A 21201-nucleotide genomic window follows, 5' to 3' on the forward strand; every position below is an offset into this window, starting at 1 on the left:
GAGAGTCTAGAGGGCTTTGCTGTCCGGGACTATGTTCACTCTAGCTCCTGTGATAAACCCAGCATCCAATTCCTGTTTAGAGATTAAAATAATCTCAGGCCCAGGTGATTGCACTCAACTTTACTTTTGGTGGGTCCCATAAAATATCCCTCTAGCCTGTCCCTGCTGGGCTCTTATTGATTGCTTAGACTGGATTATGAGAACTCGCTGTGGTTTTGCTATTGTCTCTTCTCCCGACCCCCCCAGTTCTACTGCGCAGAGCACATTGACTCGGCTCAATCTGTAGCCTGTAAAGCCAGTTACCCAACCCATGCGCAGTTATTATAATAATAATGTGACGGGCATGATCGGTCAGGCAGAACTCATGGCTTTCTGTGGTCTGGCTCGCTCGCTGAACAAACAGAATTGGGCGCGACTTTGGCAGAGAGTTACCCTGGCATGTACCATGCATGCTCCGCTGTGTTTATGTGCGTGCCCCCAAGAGCTCTCAGCGCTTCCCTTCAAGCAGCCATCTGCGCAAAGCGGAGCGGGGTGTATAGAGGAAAGTAAACATTCTCCTTTCTGGTGTCTGTCTGGTTTGTGACGTCATATAAACGATGCTCTACTGACATGTATGACCGGGAGTTATTCCTGGTGATTTGGTGCTATGGAAATACTCGGCATAAGTTTATAAATCATTTTGCAGGCCTCACGTTAGATGAATGGTTGGGTAGGAAGCTAATTGATTGAGGGGTTGGCGGAACAAAAGCCGTTGTTCTCATGGGCGAGTGAATTCAGCAGAAGAATTGGACATGCTGGTGGGAGATAAGGTTTGTAAGCTAGGCAGCAGCTTCCCTAGCATGTTAGCTAGAGTCTGTGAACTTGGAGTCAGGAAAGGGGATGCATTGTCCCTGTCAGGGAAGACCCTGATTTCACTGTCTCTTCCTTCCAGACAACTCCAGTTTGAACTAATAAGTTTACTGTAGGCTAAATAGATTGGATGCTTTAATTAGAATAATCTTGGTCTCTGTTACTCTGAACGGACAGTTATCCTGAGATCGGGGGCTGTGTTTGTACAGACCGTAGGTATGTGTTTGTACCGCACTTAGCACGATGGAGCCTGGAGCATGACTGGAGCGTCTGTGTGCTTCGATAATCGAACCTGTTCTCCGTGCGTTCAGGGCCTAGCACAATGGAGCCCTGGTCTGTGATTGGGACTCATGCCGCAATACAAATAAATACCACGACATAGATCCTCATTAGGAATATAATTAATGCCAGTCAACCTGGCTTTATTGAAAATCGGTCTTGTTGACCCTGATTTCCTTCTTTGAGGAGATTACAGGTTTGATTGATAAAAGTAAATACATACATGTGATAGACTTGACTTAGAACCACACACTGTTCTGGTTAAAAAATTAGCACTATCCAATATCAATAAAGCACAGGTTAAATGGATTAACATGTGCTTTGATATTGGATAGTTCTAATATTTTGAATAGATTAGGGGGCATGGATCAGCATTTACGTCACACTGCCCGTCAGTACCCGGGTCGGGCCGGGAAAGCTAATGAGCCAACCAGCGGACCCAGTTCAGTGATGAATGCTGAGACACATTGCGCATCCACTAAGAAGAATGGATTAAGATGCATCTCAAAAAGTAGTTGTCAATAGTGAATTACCATCAAATGGCCTGTCCCTAGGGAGGTTCCACAAGGATTGGTTCTAGGCCTGACCCTGTTCAACATTTTCATCAATGCTCGGTAAGTAAATACAAAATCACTGCTGATGGAAATTTGTAGGTGACACAAAGACTGGCAGAATAAGCAATGGCAGGGCAGTTACACAGAGTTGTCTGAATTTCTTTGTAAGCTGGGCTTTTTAATACAGCCAGATGCCAGGTCATACATCTAGGAACAAAGAATTTGGGCCATGCCTACAGAGTGCGGGACTGTCGTGGAAAGCAGTGACTCTGGAAAGCATTTTGGGGGCATAGCAGATGGGCAGCTCCTGGTGAGCTCCCTGCGTAGTGATGTGGCAAAAAGGGCTAATGTGATCATTGGGTGTACAAATGGGAGTAGGGCAGGAGAGGTGACGTTACCTCTGCACGTGGCATCGGTAGAGCGACACTAGAACACAGTGTCCTCATTTTTGAAAGGATATTGAAAAATTGGAGAGTGCTGAGAAGAGCCACAGACATTATTTGAAAGCGGGAGAAAATGCCTCGCAGTGACTGACTGCGAGCCCAGTCTGTTTAGTTTTCCAAAATGAGATTCAAAAGTGACTTGATCAGAGTGTATCTGTACCTTCACGGGGAGAAAATCCCACGTACCAAAGGGCTCTTTATTCTAGCGGAGCAAGAACAGGAACCAGTGGCTGGACTTTAAATCCAGACAAATTCAAATTTGAAATGAGGCACAACTTTTTAACCATGAGGGTGATTAACCCCTGGAACAAGCTACCAAGGGAGGTGGTGGATTCTCCATCCCTTGGTGTCTTGAAGTCAAGACATGATGCCTTTCAGGATGACCTGCATTAGCCAAACACAAGTGAGAGGTCTCAATACACGGGGTAACGGGGTGACATTTAAGGGCTGTGTGGTATCCAGGAAGTCAGCTAGATGATTTATTGGTCTCTTCTGCCCTTAAAGTCTCTGAATCATCCAGAACAATGTAATGCTTTTCAAAATAGCCAGCACTGAAATAAATGAGATGATTTGTCACTGCTGAGTTCCTTAGTGTTTGTTCACTTTGAAAATACTTTTTATGGATGTTTCCAGGAATCCGAGCTGAAGCTTCAGTCCTCCAGAGCAGGAGTATAAAGGGAACGGTTATTTGTAATAGCGAAGGGTTTATGCAGAAGGAAACAAGAATTAAAACACAACATCTCACACTTGAATGTCCCGTTGCAGTTGCAGGCAGGGCTGGTGGAACTGCCTCTCATTAAAGCTGCCTGGCATTCCATATTAAAACCTTGATTTTAGTTAATTATAACGCTGCCAAATGTTAACCTGATGTCAGCTCATACTGCAGTCGGAGGGCAGCACTCTGTCATGTCATTCTGAGACCATTTCCTGAGCACGACTCGAGCCCTGATACAGCAGCATTGGCAGAAGAGCCATAAAGGTGACATGCAAAGGATTTGTGAAAAATTGGGGATGTTCCCCCTCTTTTCTGGCTTCTTTAGGATGGATGAAAAAGGCTTGAAAGGCATAAAACGTTTGTGTTGGGCCTTTGAAATCTCAGGACTGTCAGCTCTGCCCTGCCTGGTGTGGCTGGGGGACCTCGTGAATGTCTGGATGTGTATTACAAACTGTCAGCTCCATAACTGTGGGGAGGCGGGTGCTGAATCTTTAACAAAGATGTCCCCTCTCTAAAATGTTGGTTTGCCATTGAAGTTAAAGAGATGGGAGGGAACAGGGCAAACCCTTCCTCTCTCCTTTGCTCAACGTTCGCTCTCTTGGCGTGGGTGACCTAGTGATCTGATGGTATCATAAGTCAGAGGTGGCCTCCGTGTTGTGATTTGTCTCTCTGTCTCCGGCACCACTACAGTGGGGAGAGCCACTGTAGACTGGCCATTGGCATTGTTCGTAGAATGTCAGAAGAGTTAATGGTGCAGGACATGTGAATGATGAGACTAGCCACAGGACAGGAGGCGCCAGTAACCAGCCCGCATCAGTGTCTGGTTGCCAGGGGGCAGACGCAATGTCGGCTAGATGTGAATGGCCCAAAAAACCTTGGATCATGCTCAGCTGGTATAAATCTTTGTGTCTTGTCACTGTAAACTGAAATCACAAGGCCCCTCAGCGCTCGTCTGAATCTGTTCAGTGCTTGGAATAGCACTGGAAAGTACATCGTGCCCTTCAGGACAGACCTTGAATCTGCTATAGACTTAACAGCTATATTTGTAACATCATGTTATAAAAGAGGTTTACATGCCAGAAGAGGTCTCTGTAGAACTCCATAAAGAGTTTCTGTCTGCAGCATAGAAATGTGGGGAGAGTAGACGGGCAACAGATAGAAAAAGCCTCAGTTGTCAGTAATGTGGGTGGACTTTCCTCCTGGTTCCCATACTTATAAAGTGGCTAGGCTGAGGATTAAATCTGTATTTCTTGTAACTTGTCTCTATTAAGTGAAGTCTGTAGTGTAAATGGTCCCAAAGTGTTGGGCTGGGGGAGCTGTACTTCCTGACTGCTTTGGATGTAGATGGCATTAAATTTTGCTGGCATTTAAGTTTAACTCCTTTCTCCTAATTTCAGTTTAAAAATAAATTGACTCCGTGTGCTTTTTTAAAACAGGGTCCCAGAGCATCTCGTGAAGAGCATAACTTGGCAGACCCTCCAAGCTGTAAACTTTTGCCATAAACACAATGTAAGTCCCATAAACACTAGCACTGTATATCAGAGTGTTGCTTTGAAGCAGATGCAGATCCTGTCACAATCTCCCAGGTCTGGTATACTCTGTGCAGGGGAGTCAACAAGATTTTTGTCATTTTTTTATAGAAAACACCCATCTTCAGTGTTGCCATGAGCTCTGGAATATTTTATTCATTATGTAGATCCCTGAGGTTCGTTGTCAGAGTGATTTTATGCTAATAACTTCAGGTGAGCTTCCCACCTAAACAATAGGTTTATGTGTCCTTCTGTGAGAACTGTCACCAATCGCAGCCATGTGCAGAAAACAGACCTAATATCTAGTCAGTCAAGGCCTGATTCAGCACCTACTGGATGCAGTGAAAGTCTTTCTATTGACTCTAGTGGGTGTTGGATCAGGCCCCTAATGAAAAGTTACAAAAGTTACACATGCTAAGATCTGTGCTAAGGGACCAGCTAACCTCTGCTTTCGGGAGGTGGATCGTAGTGTTAGGCTGAATAAAAATTGTACAGGAAACCTAAGGCATGCTTTTAGCTCCCCATACACAGCCTGGTTCAGTGGGAGAGTTGCTTATCAGAGGTGCTTCTTATTGCGAGCTTAGCTGATATTTTCTTTGTTTTTATTTATCTGCAGAGGACTGATTTAAGAGGTGGGAGGGAGACTTCTTTTGAACAAATATTTTGTTTCCACTAGTAGAACCGCGTAAGACCGAGCCACAGAAACTTGGCAGCCTGCCTAGCTGGCTTGCAGAATTTGTTGTTTTGTCTCTTTTTCTCTCTCTTCCTTTCATCCCTCCACCATTAAATTGATGTATTGTATTTGGTGCTAGTCAGCACAGTGAACCTTGCACACGTAAAGAGCTCTGTGAATGTCCATCATGCTGCTCCATTATTTCACACTAGGCCACTTGAGTCGAATGGGGGTTGTCTAGCGATGCAGAACTATGCAGCTGAAATTGTGGACGTGCATAGTATCTTATCCCAAGTGTGAAGTGAAAGACCAGGTTATTGTAGGACCCAGCAGGATGCCGCTTTAACAGTTGAAGAATCTTTTCATCTTCTGTAAACGATACGTGTCGGGTTAAAGCCGATGGAGCACTCAGCAATGGGAATGTGGCAGAATTAACCTGTTCCAGATTTAGATACTTGCTCCTGATTCACTTGTTTGTGTTTCCAGTGCATACATCGGGATGTGAAGCCAGAAAATATCCTAATAACTAAGCATGCTGTCATTAAACTTTGTGACTTTGGATTTGCTCGCATACTAAGTAAGTGCAAGTAACTTCTTCCATGTAGTATGTGCTTTTAAAACACAAAGTGTTTGACCTCTTATTTACATTCTATTAAGGACTCTGAGAGCGGTTCTGCCTGGAATGCCCTCCTGTGGCAGGCTATGGCACAACAAGTGCACTTGCCTCAGTTTCCCTGCCTCCATTTCCCCTCTATACAACCCATGCAAAGGAATATTCTCTCATGCAGCAAATTCAAGCCGTTTTATTCATATAAAATTCCAAGGTCCACAAATCCCTCATAGTAAAAGCAATTCCTCACAAACCTCCCCCAGCAAAACAAGGCTACACTCACCCAGGCCTCTCTGCCCCGATTCCCAGTATCCACCCTCCAGCACTGGCCCTCTTGTTTTCGCCTCAGCTTCACCTAGTCAGGCTGGTTCTTCCCACAAGTCTTCGCACGAGCTCTCCTGTTACACGGCAGGGGATCTCCAGCTCTGGCCAGGCCCCGCCATCAACTTTTGGCTCTTCCCAATGGCTTTCAGGAGCAGCAGTGAAGAGCCGGTACAGTTTCTTCCTGGGTCTCCTGTCCTCCTCAGCCAGCGCTCACCTGCCCCTCCTGACTTCCTTCAGGGATCTCTTGCCTGGGGCCAGGTGTCCTCTTTGGAGCCCAGCTGGGGTCAGCAGATGAGTTGCAAGGGCACTAGCCTTTTTCCTCTTGAAGAGCCAGTGCCGCCTTGTGACAGGCACACTTTGTCTTTGGGTTACTCACACACACATGAAAACCCTCTTGCAGTGTTGTTTGTTTCCACAGAGAACCTCCACTTAAGGCAGAGTCTTATTATCGCAGGAGGGGCTTGGTTTGCAAAAGGGCCTTGCCCTGGGAATGGCGGCTTCGCTTGTCCCATAATAATAATAATCTTGTTACCCTTTGGTTTGCCCATTTCTCCAGACAAACGACCTGGGGTTTGAGAGCTGAGAACTGGCAGCGCCCTCTCGGAGGAGTGGTGCGTTGCCTGATTTCAGGAAAATATTGTTTTGATTGCACCGGGTCATGAGCATTGCAAAGTTGGGTTCTGAATAAGTGCAGTAACCCATGTTGGTTTCTACCAAGCAGTGCTGCAAGGATGACCTTCAGGACCATTACTGTAGCAATGTCTGAGAGAGATGATAAGCAACATGCTTGTTACCTTTCCTTTAATAATTCTGATCCCAGATTTCTATTTATTTCTGTCCTTCCTGACCACAATCTAGCTGGACCTAGTGATTATTACACAGACTATGTGGCTACCAGATGGTACCGTTCTCCTGAGTTACTTGTAGGAGATACTCAATATGGCCCTCCTGTGGATGTCTGGGCAATAGGCTGCGTCTTTGCAGAGTTGTTGTCAGGTGTCCCCTTGTGGCCTGGAAAATCAGATGTGGACCAGCTATACCTAATAAGGAGAACCTTGGGTAAGTTGTCCCCGTGCAGTGAGGTTTCAGCCATGTTCCTCTCTAATCATCCTGTTTAACCAATAATGGAAACAGTGCAAGTACTGGACAAACCTGATTATTATGCAAATCAGAATCCAGCCAACGCTTGTATATTAGGAAAGCCTCCAATTATCAGTTCAGAGCCCAGATCTAAGTCGTCCTCCAGTTGCGTTGCTTTATTTCACACTAATGCAATGGTTACTGGTCTGTTTTGAGTCACAGCAGGAAATGGTATGTCAGAGTTCAGCACAATAATCACTGTGCAAACACACTTAGAAGTCCCGAGCTTAGCAGCAAATTGCACTTTGGAGTCCCAACAGAACAGCAGCAAGGCGTATGCAAATAAAGAGAAAGTAAATAACTTTTCAGCTGTCTAACTCTGCCTTGGTCACAATGGGCCTGATCCCCACAACTCCCACTGGAATGAATGGGAGCACGGGTGAACCTCCGAAGAAGAAGAATGTTACTCGGGTCCCTTGTATTCCTGTTGATTTCGGTGGCAGTTAGGTTTACCCAGCATTAATTGGGAACGGGCCCTGTCCCCATGCGTGTGTTTGCAAGAGGTCGCAGGTGCTACCCAGGGGCTCCTGCCGTCTTTCTCCAGGATTTAAGTTGGTCATCCAATTGCTAAGTCATTCTAGGACACTTCCATGGACTAGGGATACGGAGGTGGTGGTGGTTTTTATTGAGCTATGTGAATAGTGGAAAAACCGGAAGACAGCCAATTCTGATTCAGTTGCATTTGTGAGTCTTTCATATTTACCTCCCAGTCATTGAACTTTGAGATTTGAACTTTCCCGAAGCAAATACTCACCGGCAGCGAATTTTAAGTTCAGCTGTATGCTCCAAGCACACATTAGTATGTCAGGCCCCCAAACCAGCAGCTGGCCCCACATGGGCACAGGGGTTTGCCTGCATGGAGCCTGCTGCAGAATCTGCCCCTTAGAGTGCGACCTTCAGATAGCTATGTGGCCCAGTTTTGGGGACAGAAACAGTAGCGTATGATTTGTGTAAATGACTAGTGCTGCAGAGAGCAGGGAGTGCTTACTAGCCATCGGCAGAGCTGTATTTTCGGGCAAAACTTGGACCTGACTTGGAACAAGTAGAGCTGAGAATTTCGCCATCTGTTCCCGAACAGGAATAAAAAGGGGAAATGAGACAGATTATTTGTTGTGAATTATTTGCTTAAGGCCTTATCTCCCTCGCTCCTCTCCAGGGAGCCCTCCCACTGCCATTCCCCCAGGTTTAGAACAGGCCTCATGCCACTGTGTTTTGTCTTTCCAGGGCTCTGGACGAGACTCCCTGTGTTCTAGTCCATGTAGATTTGTAAGCATGCCCATCACCATGGTATCTGAGCACCGTGGACCTGATTGAGAGTCCACGGGGAGGATTTCCTTTGATAGGGGTTGCTGCAGTTTGATGTGAGCCATAGTTATTTTGACAGGTTTCAGAGTAATAGCCGTGTTAGTCTGTATCCACAAAAAGAAAAGGAGGACTTGTGGCACCTTAGAGACTAACAAATTTATTTGAGCATAAGCTTTCGTGAGCTACACGATGAAGTGAGCTGTAGCTCACGAAAGCTTATGCTCAAATAAATTTGTTAGTCTCTCCGATGAAGTGAGCTGTAGCTCACAAAAGCTTATGCTCAAATAAATTTGTTAGTCTCTAAGGTGCCATAAGTCCTTTTCTTTTTATAGTTATTTTGATGTCTGTTCCCTGTACACCACTGCTCTCCCCTTGAGCTGCATCTGCAGTAGCTGTAGCCTTTGCCATCGTTCCGATTCTTTGTTTTTATCCAGGGAAAGCTTTTTTTATAGAAGCCTTTTAAAATTTATTTAAAAAAAACAACGTATTCCTTCTGCACCGCAAACTCTCTGGAAAATGTGAATCTCTCCCGTTTTCATCATCCCGTCTGGACTGCATGAAGATTTGAAACAGCCGTACTATTTTCCAGCAGTTGTGGCAAGCGCCATGCCTCTGTGTAAGGACTAATTGGACTTGGCTAATTACAGTTAGGGAGAAGTCTCAGTAAAATGTATTTTGTAAAAGGGTCAGAACATCCAGAGGAAGACACTGCAAACAGTGAATTGAGATTCTCGTAGCTGTCGATTGCTTAGCGACAAAGGCATCATTAGTCTGGTTTGGATTTAGCATTTGGGATTTTAATAGATCAGTGTTCATGTGTTTCATTAGGGACACCTAAAAGTTTTAGGTGGGAATTAACCAGCTCTTACTGCTTTTGTTTCACATTAGTATGTAATATATGGAGTGGATTCTCAGCTCTGGGAAAAAACAAACCTGCTTTTTCGTATGTGATTCTTGGATAGATCAAGTTTCATATTTTCTTACTGAGTAACTTAGAAAATCATGTAAAAGTCCATTAGTCCTTTTAATAGATAAAATATGTTATCCAATACAGGTAAAACCAATCATAGTCATGGTTTGATTGCTACAGTCTCTGGAATGCTCCCCCTTAAGCTTTAGGAAAGTTACAATTTATTGTAAGAATGGGCTTTCAGCTCAGAAACATTTCCTTTTGATGCAGGCTGTGGAAAGAAGACAGGTTAAGGAATGATTTGCCATGGAGAGCTACTTGATCAAAGCTATGTTCTTACAGTGGTGTCATTACGACGTTAACCCTGGGTTAGTGGTTCGATTTTCACATCTAGATCAATCCCAGCTGCTCTTTCATAAGTACGGGGGCTGCAGACAGGGCTTATGAAACCCTCTTGGAGCGTGGCATTAACATATGCCTGTTACTGCATTTCAGCCCATTCTTGCCCAATGATCGTCTGCTCAGGGCTATCCAAAAGGAAGGTTATAAATATAAAATCAAATTTTAATAACAGATTGACCATCTTCCCTAGCCTGTCCCTCTTCCAAAGGGTTCATAAAGGAAGGGCCCATTGTCACAAACAACATGAGCAAAGCCCCTGTCTTTAAAGGTGTTGAAACACAGCATTAATCTGAGCGCTGGGCTGGCATAACCTTTCTAGCCCCCATTGTGAACAAAGCATATTCTTATGCCAACGATGCAGTAAAGCCCAAAACAAACAGTAGCTCTTGCCAGTCATTCATTACAGCAGTGGACTGTTCCATCTTCTTAGATTTGATCAGGGGAGTTACTGGTTGATTTGTTTTCTTAATACGCAGCATCTCCAGTGTTCCCTTGTGTTAGAGTGTCCCGTACGCATCAGGATAGCAGGGCTTCGCTTTCGAGTCCTGCAGCCTGATCTCACGGCTGTTCATGCAGCACCCTCTAGCTCTCACACTTGGACACGCATCTATGTTTATATTCAACCAACCAAAGACTTGTCCTTTAGAATACTACCAGGCTAGGGATACCAGTATGGTGCTGACATGGAGAGGCTTTATTTATGTAAAAAGTGGGCATGCCTTTTCTCTTGCACGGTATGCTCCTTGCTGCTATAGTAAAGTGTCTTTTAGGCTGTGGGACTCACAATTTGCCAGCATGATGTAAACTGCCAAACAGTGAGGGGGAAAAAACTAACCAGGCATTAATATTGAAAAATAAATACCCAAGGCAACCATGGCTTGATTGTCACTACACACAAAGCATGGAAATTCAGACCCTGGTGGTAGCAGTGGAGATTGAAGTTGGATCACCTGCTCCAAAAGCACAGGCTTCTATCACTTCTGCTACAAAAGAATCTCCATTAGCTATTAGCAGTATAGGGCCAGTGACACACAGTCGAGCAGTTCTGATTCCATCTAGTAAAGTAGCATGAACTAGCCAATTCATTGCAACATAGTGATAGTTTTAAAAGTGATCAAGACTTTTAATCAGTGAAGTCAAGATGAATGATTAGTTTTTGTAAGTGAATGTTGAATTAGTTCTCTTGATGCCAGGATATCTATTTAAAAATCTTCTCGAGTGTAGTTTCAGCCTTGCTACAGGATAAGCTTGTAAAATGTAGGCTAGTAAAATATCTAATTCACCTGACTTGGCTTTTTATTTTTGATTAAAGGGGATCTTATTCCTAGGCATCAGCAAGTATTCAGCACTAATCAGTTCTTCAGCGGGGTACGAATTCCAGATCCAGAGAACAAGGTGAGAGTGCCCTACACACTTAACTTGAGTCCAACACTAATCAGCAATTTGTATGCTATGCAAATGAGATGGTTGTGTTCTGGATAGAGAAGTGTTCTTGCTTTGACTCTCGTGGGGTGTATAGTTAGGCTGTTGTTCACAGAGCTGCGTATAGGGTTACAATTAAGCGATAACTGACTGAGATTCAAGGCATTTCCTAGGGATTAATGACCTGATGGAAGGAACTGATGGCCTGTGGCACAGCTAAAAGCCATTGATCCTGGCCCGTTGGTATTCTGCATGAAAAGTGCTACACCGAGGCGATCATTGCTATTGGACACAGCAAACGCCAAATGCGGACACATCGTAGGCCCTGATCCTGCAAAAACTGAAACATGTGCTTCACTTTAAGCATGTGAGTAGTGCCATTCAACTCATGAGCATGAGTCTTTGTAGGAGAGGTCTGCATGGGCTTAATTTTTAAGCCTGACCGGACCCAAACCCACCCAATGTGGGCCCAAGAGGGCCAAGTCATTTTCTGACCCAGGTCTGGTTCTTCTCCCAAACTTGAGTCAGTTTTGCTGCCACCTTCTGCTCATGGGGTTGGCAGCACCCCTAGCTGCGCGCCCCGCTGCTGCCATCTGAGCCCGAGAGGGTCAGGTTGTTTTCTGACCCAACCCAACCACAACCTGCTGTTTGCATTGGGGTCCCATCAGGTTTGGGTTGGGTTGGGTTGCAGAACTCTACTTTGTAGGGTCAGGCCAACAGAAACCAGAGATGGAAAAGCCCCTTGTTACCAGCTCTGCTTGTCCCTCTGCTTGTTTGGGATTGTTCCCTGCAGTATGTACTTGAAAGTCTGTCCAGTCCAGTGTTAAGTGACCCAAAGAGGGCTCTTGCCATATCCACTGGGAGACTGTTTTGCAGGTGACTTTAGCTCAGTCATGTCTTGTTTGGTTGATTTTTTAATCTGATCAGTTTAAACTTTCCTTTGATCATTTTTATCCTCTCACCCCTAATCTGACTCACTCAGACCTCGAAACAATTCTTCTTCTTGCTGTTTACTTGCATCTGATACTTGCAGATGGTTATCTTATTCCATCTTAGTTATTGTTATACAATCAATTCATGTGTAATTACTTTAATATTTTCTCGTGGTTTAATCCTCACAGACCTTTGTTATTTTGTTGTTCCTTGTCTTTAATCCTCTATAAAATTCCTTTCAGTTTATCTAACACTGGATATACTGGATTCAGAACATCATGAGCCATGACTGCAGAAAAATGTGGATGCCAGGAACAAACAGAACAAAACAATAAACAAATCGTTATTCAATCAGTGTGTGTTTATTCAGTAACTGTGTACTCAAGTATCTTTAAAATGCTTGATGAGTGTGAAATAGGCTGAGTTGGAAGTGAAAAGAGATGATGAATGCATCATGTGTAGGGCCCTACAAAATTCATGGCCATGAAAAATGCATTATAGACCGTGAAATCTGGTCTCCCTTCAGGGATGGCCGGCTGGAGAGTGGCGGCTGCTGACTAAGGGCCCAGCTCTGCAGGCAGCAGGGCAGAAGTAAGGGTGGCAATATCATATCGTGCCATCCTAACTTCTGCACTGCTGCTGGCAGCAGCGCTGCCTTCAGAGCTGGGCTCCCAGGGCCAGCAGCTGCCACTCTCCAGCTGTCCAGCTCTGAAGGCAGCGCCATCACCACCAGCAGCGCAGAAGCAAGGGTAGCAGTACTGCAACCCCCCCTACAATAACCTTGTGACCCCTCCCAACTCCTTTTTGTGTCAGGACCCCTACAATTACAACACTGTGAAATTTCAGATTTAAATAGCTGAACTCATGACATTTTATGATTTTTAAAATCCTAGGACTGTGAAATTGACCGAAATGGACCATGAATTTGGTAGGGCCCTAATCATGTGGTGTGGAAAGCATGTTCGTGATGACATCCTGATAATTGAAACAGTTACTAATGTGAATATACTTTTTTTTTCCCCCAGGAGCCACTAGAATTGAAATTTCCTAACATTTCATATCCTGCACTAGGACTAATGAAGGTAAGTGAAGTACAGTCTGTGTGAAGTACTGAGTTCAGACTTAATCTCTATGTAGGTTATCCAAGAGAAGGATAATTCAGTGTTAGCCACCTGCGTGTGTGACATGGCTTGGGGAATTCTATGTTGACTCTTAACCCTGGAAAACCCGGACTCCAAGGATCCATTAAAAAAACCCCAGAGCCCACAGATGTTCATTAAAACCAGCTGCTTTTAACATCTGTAATGTTGTAATGCCACTGTACACAAAAAGACAACCTGTGTGATCCTTAGTTGTATGACATGTGCTTAGGGCTGCCTTCATATGGACCCTGCTGAGAGGCTCACATGTGAACAGTTACTGCAACATCCATACTTCGACAGCATGAGAGAAACAGGAGATTTGGGAAGGGAACATGAAAAAGCCACTCGGAAACCAACCCGGACAACTCGAAAGCACGTGCCAGGGGTAAGGTTTACTTTGTAGTGTTCAGTGCCCCATAGCCTCAGGTAGGAGCTTGTTTCCCTTTTGTAGCTTCCAGCAGGTTGAGCTGGAGTTCTTACACCTGCAGTTTTCAGGGAGATGAGGATCCCCCCAGATCAGACCAGCAGTGGGCTGCAGAAATGGGTGGTTCTGATTTGTAATCCAAGAAGACAATTACCTGCCTTGCTAACAAGCCAGCCCAGTGCAATCTGAACTTTAGGCCAGATCTTCATTGAGACAGTGGGGGATGAACAGGAGACAAGTGTAATTAGCCAGAGCCAGTTAGAAATGAAGATGCCTGACAGAACACTGTCATGAGAGTTATTAGATTCAGACTAGCTCATGCTCTCTTGCTTTGTGGGGTAAGCTCATTGCACAACCCAGGGGCTCCTTGCATCCCTCCCCCACAAGCTTCCTGTGTTCCACCCTCTTCTATTTCAGGGACTCCCTGAAACTATTCCCACTCCCTCCTGCCACCGGAACAGAGGCTCTGTGCCCTCCCTACTATCATACTCCTTTCTTTCTGGCTGGGAGATAAGTCATTCAAGGTGTCAGCATTTGAAACTGTACTGGAGGCTGGGCAGAGCTGAGATGGGGATGGTGGTGATGCTGGTAGATGTAAGAGCTGCCATCAGCTGGCTTGTCTCTCTATAGACAATTGCAGAGATGACCGAAACTGCTGGCTCTACTAACTAGGTGCTGGGGCTCTGTGTCCGCCGCCCCCGCTTCCCTTTCCTCCTTCCAGTTTCCGATTTTTACCAAAATCGCTAGTGTTCTGCCCCTTGGTGCCTAGACCATTCGCTGACATTTTGGAATTCATCAGATGTGGCATTCCAAAGGGCTTGCAATACATACACACAAAGAGAGAAATGCCGTCAAGCCAAGTGTCGGGATCTTTGCTTCGCTCGGCCAATAAAACTGCACACCCTGAATAAACTCTGACGTACCAAATGCAGCTGCCTCTCTGCTTGGCAACACAGGTTGCCATGAACACATCACCTAGGGGTTCTGATCTCTACACTGGCTTCCCGTTGAAACGCAGTACAGCCCAAGGTCTCTAATATTGATGCTCTCAGTCCTCCAAGGGATTTGCACTAGCCATCTGTGAGTTCATCTTTCCTTGTGACCTTCCACAACAGCTGCATTCCACTGGAACACTGAAACAGCCACACTGGCTCCCACCAAGGGTCCATCTAGCCCAGTATCCTGTCTTCCGACAGTGGCCAGTGCCAAATGATCCAGAAGGAATGAACAGAACAGGGCAATCATCAAATGATTCCCTGTCGTCCACTCCCAATTTCTGGCAGTCAGAGGCTACGGCTACCCAGAGGATTGGGTTGCATCCCTGACCATTTTGGCTCATAACCATTGCTAGACCAATCCTTCATGAATGTATCTAATTCTCTTTTGAACCCCATTATAGTTTTGGCCTTCACAGCATCCCCTGGCAACTAGTTTCACAGGTTGACTGTGAATTGTGTGAAATACTTGCTTTTGTTTGGTTTTTAACTTGTGGCCTATTAATTTCATTAGGTGACACCTGATTCCTGTGTTATGAGAAGGAGTAAATAACACGTCCTTATTCACTTTCTCCACACCAGTCATGATTTTATAGACCCCATCATATCCCCCACTTCGTCGTCTCTTTTCCAAGCTGAAAAGTCCCAGTCTTATCAATCTCTCCTCATACGGCAGCCGTTCCAGACCTTTAAACATTTTTGTTGCCCGACTCTGTATCTCTGCCATTTGTACTGTATCTTTTTTTGAGATGGGGGCGACCTAATCTGCATGCAATATTCAGGATGTGGATGTACCCTGGGTTTATACAGTGGCATTATGACATTTTCTGTTTTGTTACCTAGTCCCTTCCTAATGGTGCCCAACATTCTGTTCACTTTTTTGACTGCCGCTGCTCAGTGAGCAGATGTTTTCAGAGCACAATTCACAATGACTCCAAGATCGTAGAATCTCAGAGGTCATCTAGTCCAACCGCCTGCTCAAAGCAGGACCAATCAACAATTTTTGCCCCCAGATCCCTAAATGGCCCCCTCAAGGATTGAACTCACAATCCTGGGTTTAGCAGGCCAATGCACAAACCACTAAGCTATCCCTCCTCTGAGATCTCTTTCTTGAGTGGTAATGACTAACTTAGATCCCATCATTTTGTATGTATAGTTGGGATTATTTTTTCACTTGTGCATTACTTTACATTTATCAACAATTTGTTGCCCAGTCACCCAGTTTTGTGAGATCCCTTTGTAACTCTTCAGTCTTCTTTGGACTTAACTATCTTGAGTAATTTTGTATCATCTGGAAATTTTTCTTCCTCACTGTTTACCCCTTTTTCCAGATCATTTGTGAATATGTTGAAACACTGGTCCCAGTACAGATCCCTGGGGAACACTACTATTTACCTTTCTCCATTCTGAAAACTGACCATTTATTCCAACCCTTTATTTCCTGTCTTTTAACCAGTTACTGATCCATGAGAGTACGTTCCCTCTTATCCATGACTTGCTTACTTTGCTTAAGTCTAGAGCATTTGGTGAGGGACCTTCTTAAAGTCCAAGCACACTATATCCACTGGATCACCCTTGTCGACATGTTTGTTGACTCCCTTGAAGAATTCTAATAGATTGGTGAGGCATGATTTCCCTTTACAAAAGCCGTGTTGCCTCTTCCCCCAACAAATCTTGTTCATCTATGTGCTGATTAGCAAAGAACAGAACACAGTTTCAACCAATTTGTCTGTTACTGAAGTCAGGCTTACTGGCCTGTAACAGGCAGGATCACCTCTGGAGCATTTTTTTCTAAAATTGGTGTCATATTAGCTATCCTCCAGTCCTCTGGTACAGAATCTGATTTAAGTGATAGGTTACATACCACACTTAGTAGTTCTTCAATTTCATATCTGAGTTCCTTCTGAACTCTTGGGTGAATACCATCTAGTCCTGGTGACTTATTACTAGGGCTGTTGATTAATTGCAGTTAACTCATACGATTCACTCAAAATAATTAATCGTGATTCATCGCAGTTTCAATCACACTGTCAGCCCTACTTATTACTGTTTAATGTATCAGTCTGTTCCAAAACCTCTTCTACTGACACTTCACTCTGGGACAGTTCCTCAGATTTGTCACCTAAAAAAGAATGGCTAAGATGTGGGAATTTCCCTCACATCTGCTGAAGTTAAGACTGATGGAAACAATTCATGGATCAAATCAACGCCCCTTTCTCATGTGACTAACTGATGATGATACTAGTCTTTTACCTGCCTCCTGTCAACTCTGCTCGGTGTCCCCTTCAGGTTCCCCACTTTTTACCCTTTGACTCTCACACCCGTCCTTGTTTTTTCTGTTGCCATCAGTAATTATTTGAGTCCTGGGCCCAGTGGATCCTCCCCTTAGGCTGGGGGAAGGTCCTTTTGCCATGGGCAGGCTTCACCCATCCACCTCCCCAGAACCCAATATGAACATAAATTATTTGCCCAAGATAAATGGGTTGAGTAAAATTTTGAAGAGCTGTTCCAAGGCAAGTTGTATAATCACATGAACAAATGCATGTCTGCTCTGGGTCTCTAAATGTGGGAAGTGCAAAACTGTTTTATGTAGCGCAAATATTTTCAAATGGCTTACAGTATCATTTAGAAAATGAAATGCATAAAATTACTTCAAACTCCTGTGAAAGTATAAACTGTGATTTCTGCTTTAGTTACAGTACCTGCCTCAGTTAACCAGCAGTAACATTTTACCAGCTTTGGATAACAAGAAGTACTGTAGCAACACAAGAAAATTAAACTACCATTTCCCCAACATCTAACAAGACAGCAAGTCACTACTAAGAGAGAGCTATTTATTGTTCAAAGTGCAAGCCTTCAATAGTTTCTAAAAGGAAGACTTACGGTGAAAAACTAAATTAATGGAAATTTTACAATAGACACATAAGTGATCTCTGAAGTTAGTTTATGGTGTGTCACCATAGAGAGTTCAGAGCTGCATGCTAATCAGTATTCTATGTATAAAGGAGAACATAAGTGTTTTGTTTTTGTTTTGTGATTATATTGTGGTTCAGCATTACCAAGAACCACTGCTTACAGCATGTGACTTTAATAAACCACATTGAGTGCCTGTATTCAAGACTTTGCAGTAAAGTCACAAGCATGCCAAGTACATTTGTTTCAGAAAGTCCTATTGTGTCAAAGCATTAAAAATAATGAAAAAATATACAGTTGAAACACTTATGCATATGCATAATTTAATTCACATGAGCAGGCCCACCAGTGGGACTTCCTATGTGAGTAAAATTACTTGTGTGAGTTTGTAAGAATGGGGCTAGAGACTGTTCAGCTAATTGAGCATTCACTCTATTGGCTGAACATGGTAAAATATATTTTTAAAATGCAAATAAGGTGTTAGGAACATTAGAAAAGCCTCAGGTAAATGTAATGGAATGCCCAATGGACTACAGCATTGTCACTGATGGCGGGGACAATAAAATAGATACACACACTTTTAGTAGAACCTTGCTGTTGCTTTTAGGTTTCCCCTGCCTTTCCCTTTCTGGCATTACCAAGAGATTTCACTTGTTTGATCAATACCAGAAACCGCTCACCTGTGGTTTATAATACTAGAAGGGAATGGGCAGGAAGGCCTCCTAAATATCTATACTAGGATAAATCTCATTTCTTTGTATAATCTCACGATGTAATACTTTATCGGTTTTGAATAAAATTAATGTAGTTCACCTTCCTATTTGTATGTCAATGTTTTGATTATGGTGTATGTCCTTAATATTGGTAGTACAACCTCAGAAGTATTCACAACTGTTTTGAAGTCCAGAGAAAGTATTATTCTTCTGAATACTATCAGAGGTATAATGCAGTTCAAAAACTTGACATTGTTTTAGTGGGGCAGATAGCCAGACATAGTCTTGTGAGGACAGATTAACGTATTTGTTTTATACTTTAATGTTCAGATAAGTGGACTAATACATTTTATATCACTTAATCTCAAGCATTGTCCCCTATGTATTTGCTTGGTTATGTCCTTTCTCAGAGGGAAAAATTAAATTTCAGTGTTTTTTATATAGGAATAAATCATCCAGCCTTGCAGTTTTGTGATATAACAGCAATTATGCTGTATAGTTAAGTAGCACGTAGGCTGTGTGTCAGATCATGGACCTGATCTTGTGAACTGTAGACGGTACTGGAGTTCCATATTCCAAGCACAATTCCTGCCATTACCACCCTCTGAACAGTAGCTATATTGGTATTGCCACAGGATCAGCCCTGAGGTCCATCTAGTCCCGAATCTTGTGTCTGATGCTTCAGAGGAAGATGTGAGCACTCCATGGAAGGCAGATGTGAGATAATCTGCCCCACCTCATCCTGATCTCTAATAGTCAGAGATTGGCCTAAGACCAATAGTACAAACCCCAAGGGAACTCACAGAGCCTGATTCTGCTCTCATTTGTACTGATGAAGTATAAGTAATTCTGTGAAAGTCAAGTTACATCTACATATGTAAGATCAAAAACCAGGTCCACTCTGACACCAACTAGCTGGGTCCTAAGGCGCCTTCAGCAGCGCTCTTGTAAGTAGGTGGAATTGCTAGTACGCTTCACATAACAGTAGATTAGTGGGACACTTCTATTTGCATCTTCTTTTAAGTGCTTTAGGCTGTTGCTTTCCCTAACAGTCTCTCTAATTTTCCCTAATCACTATATGTCACTTAATTAAATCCCAAGGCCCGTTCCAGTAGAAAAAGTCCACTCACTGGTAAGGAAAAAGCTGAAGTGCAGAGACTGAAACTATCTCCTGCCATCAGTGGATTCTGTGAGAGCAGCAGCTGTAGGGGGCTACATGATAGCCTGTTTAAAAAAATTATACTGATTATATTTTTTCCTCAAAGATTCCCCCTTCCCACTCAGCGCTCCTCTGTGGCCATATTTCTTCCTGAAGAGCTTTCTAGTTGAGTAGCAGAGTTCACTAATAGAGACACCCAGTGTTGGAATTATTATTTATGAAGGATATTACCACACCACTAATTTAACCATTCATTCCTTTATTAAATCCAAAGGCCAAATGGTATTTATACAATTGCTCTAAACATGCCTAAAGCGTAAATAAAGTGTAAACATGCCTGAAGTGTAAGCAATTTACTATATCCAGACAGTAACAAAACACTTATTTGATAAGGATACTTACAAATGGGCTAAACCCCAGGGTGCTTAGACCCATCTTGGTCAGCCAATGAATCTTTTCAGAGTTTACTTTTTATGCGCTTTAACAAACAAATGATGGCATGGCCAAGTACTGACTTTAGCTAAAAAAACAATTTGGAACAATTCATCCTTAATTCCAGATCAGACTGTATTTCTCCCCAAGGCCTTTCCTCCCTCTCTCTGCCCCTGCTCCTTGCTGTCCGATAGTATTTCTTTTGCATCTGGGTTCATACAGGCCCTAATTTTTGAGATGACACTGATATGTGGGGTGGGAAGGACCATGCAGGTCATTTTAAGACAGAATCTCAGTCTTATTTAAAACCATCTGCAGTCATCCCTGTTGGTCAGAGGCCTTTTTAGAAACCTTTCCTTAGTTTTAGTTATTCTTTGAACCAGACATGCTACCTACTTCATTCCTTCTAGCCTTATAATTCACTATTTTCAAGGCCTTCCTTCTACTTACTAGTCAGGGCTGTTCTTTAAGCTAACTTTAATTCTTTCATTTCATATTTATCCTAAAATAAATATCAGCTCAGCTTTATTGTCTCCAACTTGCTAAGCATATACCCTCCAAGATACAGGTCAGTGAGTCTTTCAGAATGGGCAGGTTGTTCAAAGGGGACACAAAGGGATGTTCTCCATTCTGCTCTGTATTAAATTTGTGGGAGAAAGGATTTAAAGGAGAGGGAAAAAGCCATAGGTACAACCCAGAAAAGATTCCCCGAGTGGAAGAGAGAAAAAGAAACATTCAGGGCTGTCATGAAAGAGACTGAATAGAGGTTTTCATTCTCCCCTTCTGGGAACTCTCAACATACAATGGTGGAGTTAGCAAGAACCTTGCTCCCCTGTCCTGGCAATTCCCTGCAAGCCCTTCTTTGCCCTCCCCACAGAATCCTGGAAGGGGTTCATAAAAGCACTATAACCCTTTTGAAGACAGACCACCTCTTTCAACTTGGCAGAAGTATAAACTATTTGTTACTAATTAAGTCATTTCATGAAGTGCACCCAAACCTGTTCAGTGGTAGGTACTAGGCCTAATTAAGCCCAAAGTGGTTTAAAGCAATAGCCGGTGCAAGGGCATCCACCAGAAAACCTGCTTCTTCACAGGACAACCGTGCTCAGCCTACCAGCTGTAGTCCCTTGGAAAAATTATAGAGCCTGTCTTTGAAAAAACTACCCTGAATTTCTTTCCATTTGGATTTGACTGAAATTGGTTTTCAAGAGTGTTTACTAAAACTTCACCATACACATTGGTAACATGTTTACAGAATTGCATTCGCTGTAGTTAAGTGAAAGCACAAATTAAGTTCAACTACATTTCATTGAGATTGAAGCTATTTAAAAAAAA

The 21201-nt window shown here is 43.5% G+C and overlaps 1 protein-coding gene across 2 annotated transcripts in view; it reads left to right on the forward strand.

The window, feature by feature from the left end:
* Positions 1-18379, forward strand: part of CDKL1 (cyclin dependent kinase like 1) — a 33756-nt gene extending 15377 nt beyond the window's left edge. The window contains exons 3-9 of one of the 2 annotated variants that reach the window (XM_038406209.2): positions 4277-4349; positions 5529-5619; positions 6835-7035; positions 11046-11128; positions 13114-13170; positions 13460-13615; positions 17343-18379. In XM_038406209.2, the coding sequence (XP_038262137.1) occupies positions 4277-4349; positions 5529-5619; positions 6835-7035; positions 11046-11128; positions 13114-13170; positions 13460-13615; positions 17343-17450 (769 nt within the window). In that variant the 3' untranslated portion in view covers positions 17451-18379. The remainder of the gene's footprint in view (positions 1-4276; positions 4350-5528; positions 5620-6834; positions 7036-11045; positions 11129-13113; positions 13171-13459; positions 13616-17342) is intronic. The other variant, XM_043516787.1, reaches the window with a different exon arrangement.
* The last annotated feature ends 2822 nt before the right edge of the window (positions 18380-21201 follow it).

The sequence above is a fragment of the Dermochelys coriacea genome, chromosome 6 (genome assembly GCF_009764565.3).
Source record: "Dermochelys coriacea isolate rDerCor1 chromosome 6, rDerCor1.pri.v4, whole genome shotgun sequence".
Classification (NCBI taxonomy): domain Eukaryota; kingdom Metazoa; phylum Chordata; order Testudines; family Dermochelyidae; genus Dermochelys; species Dermochelys coriacea.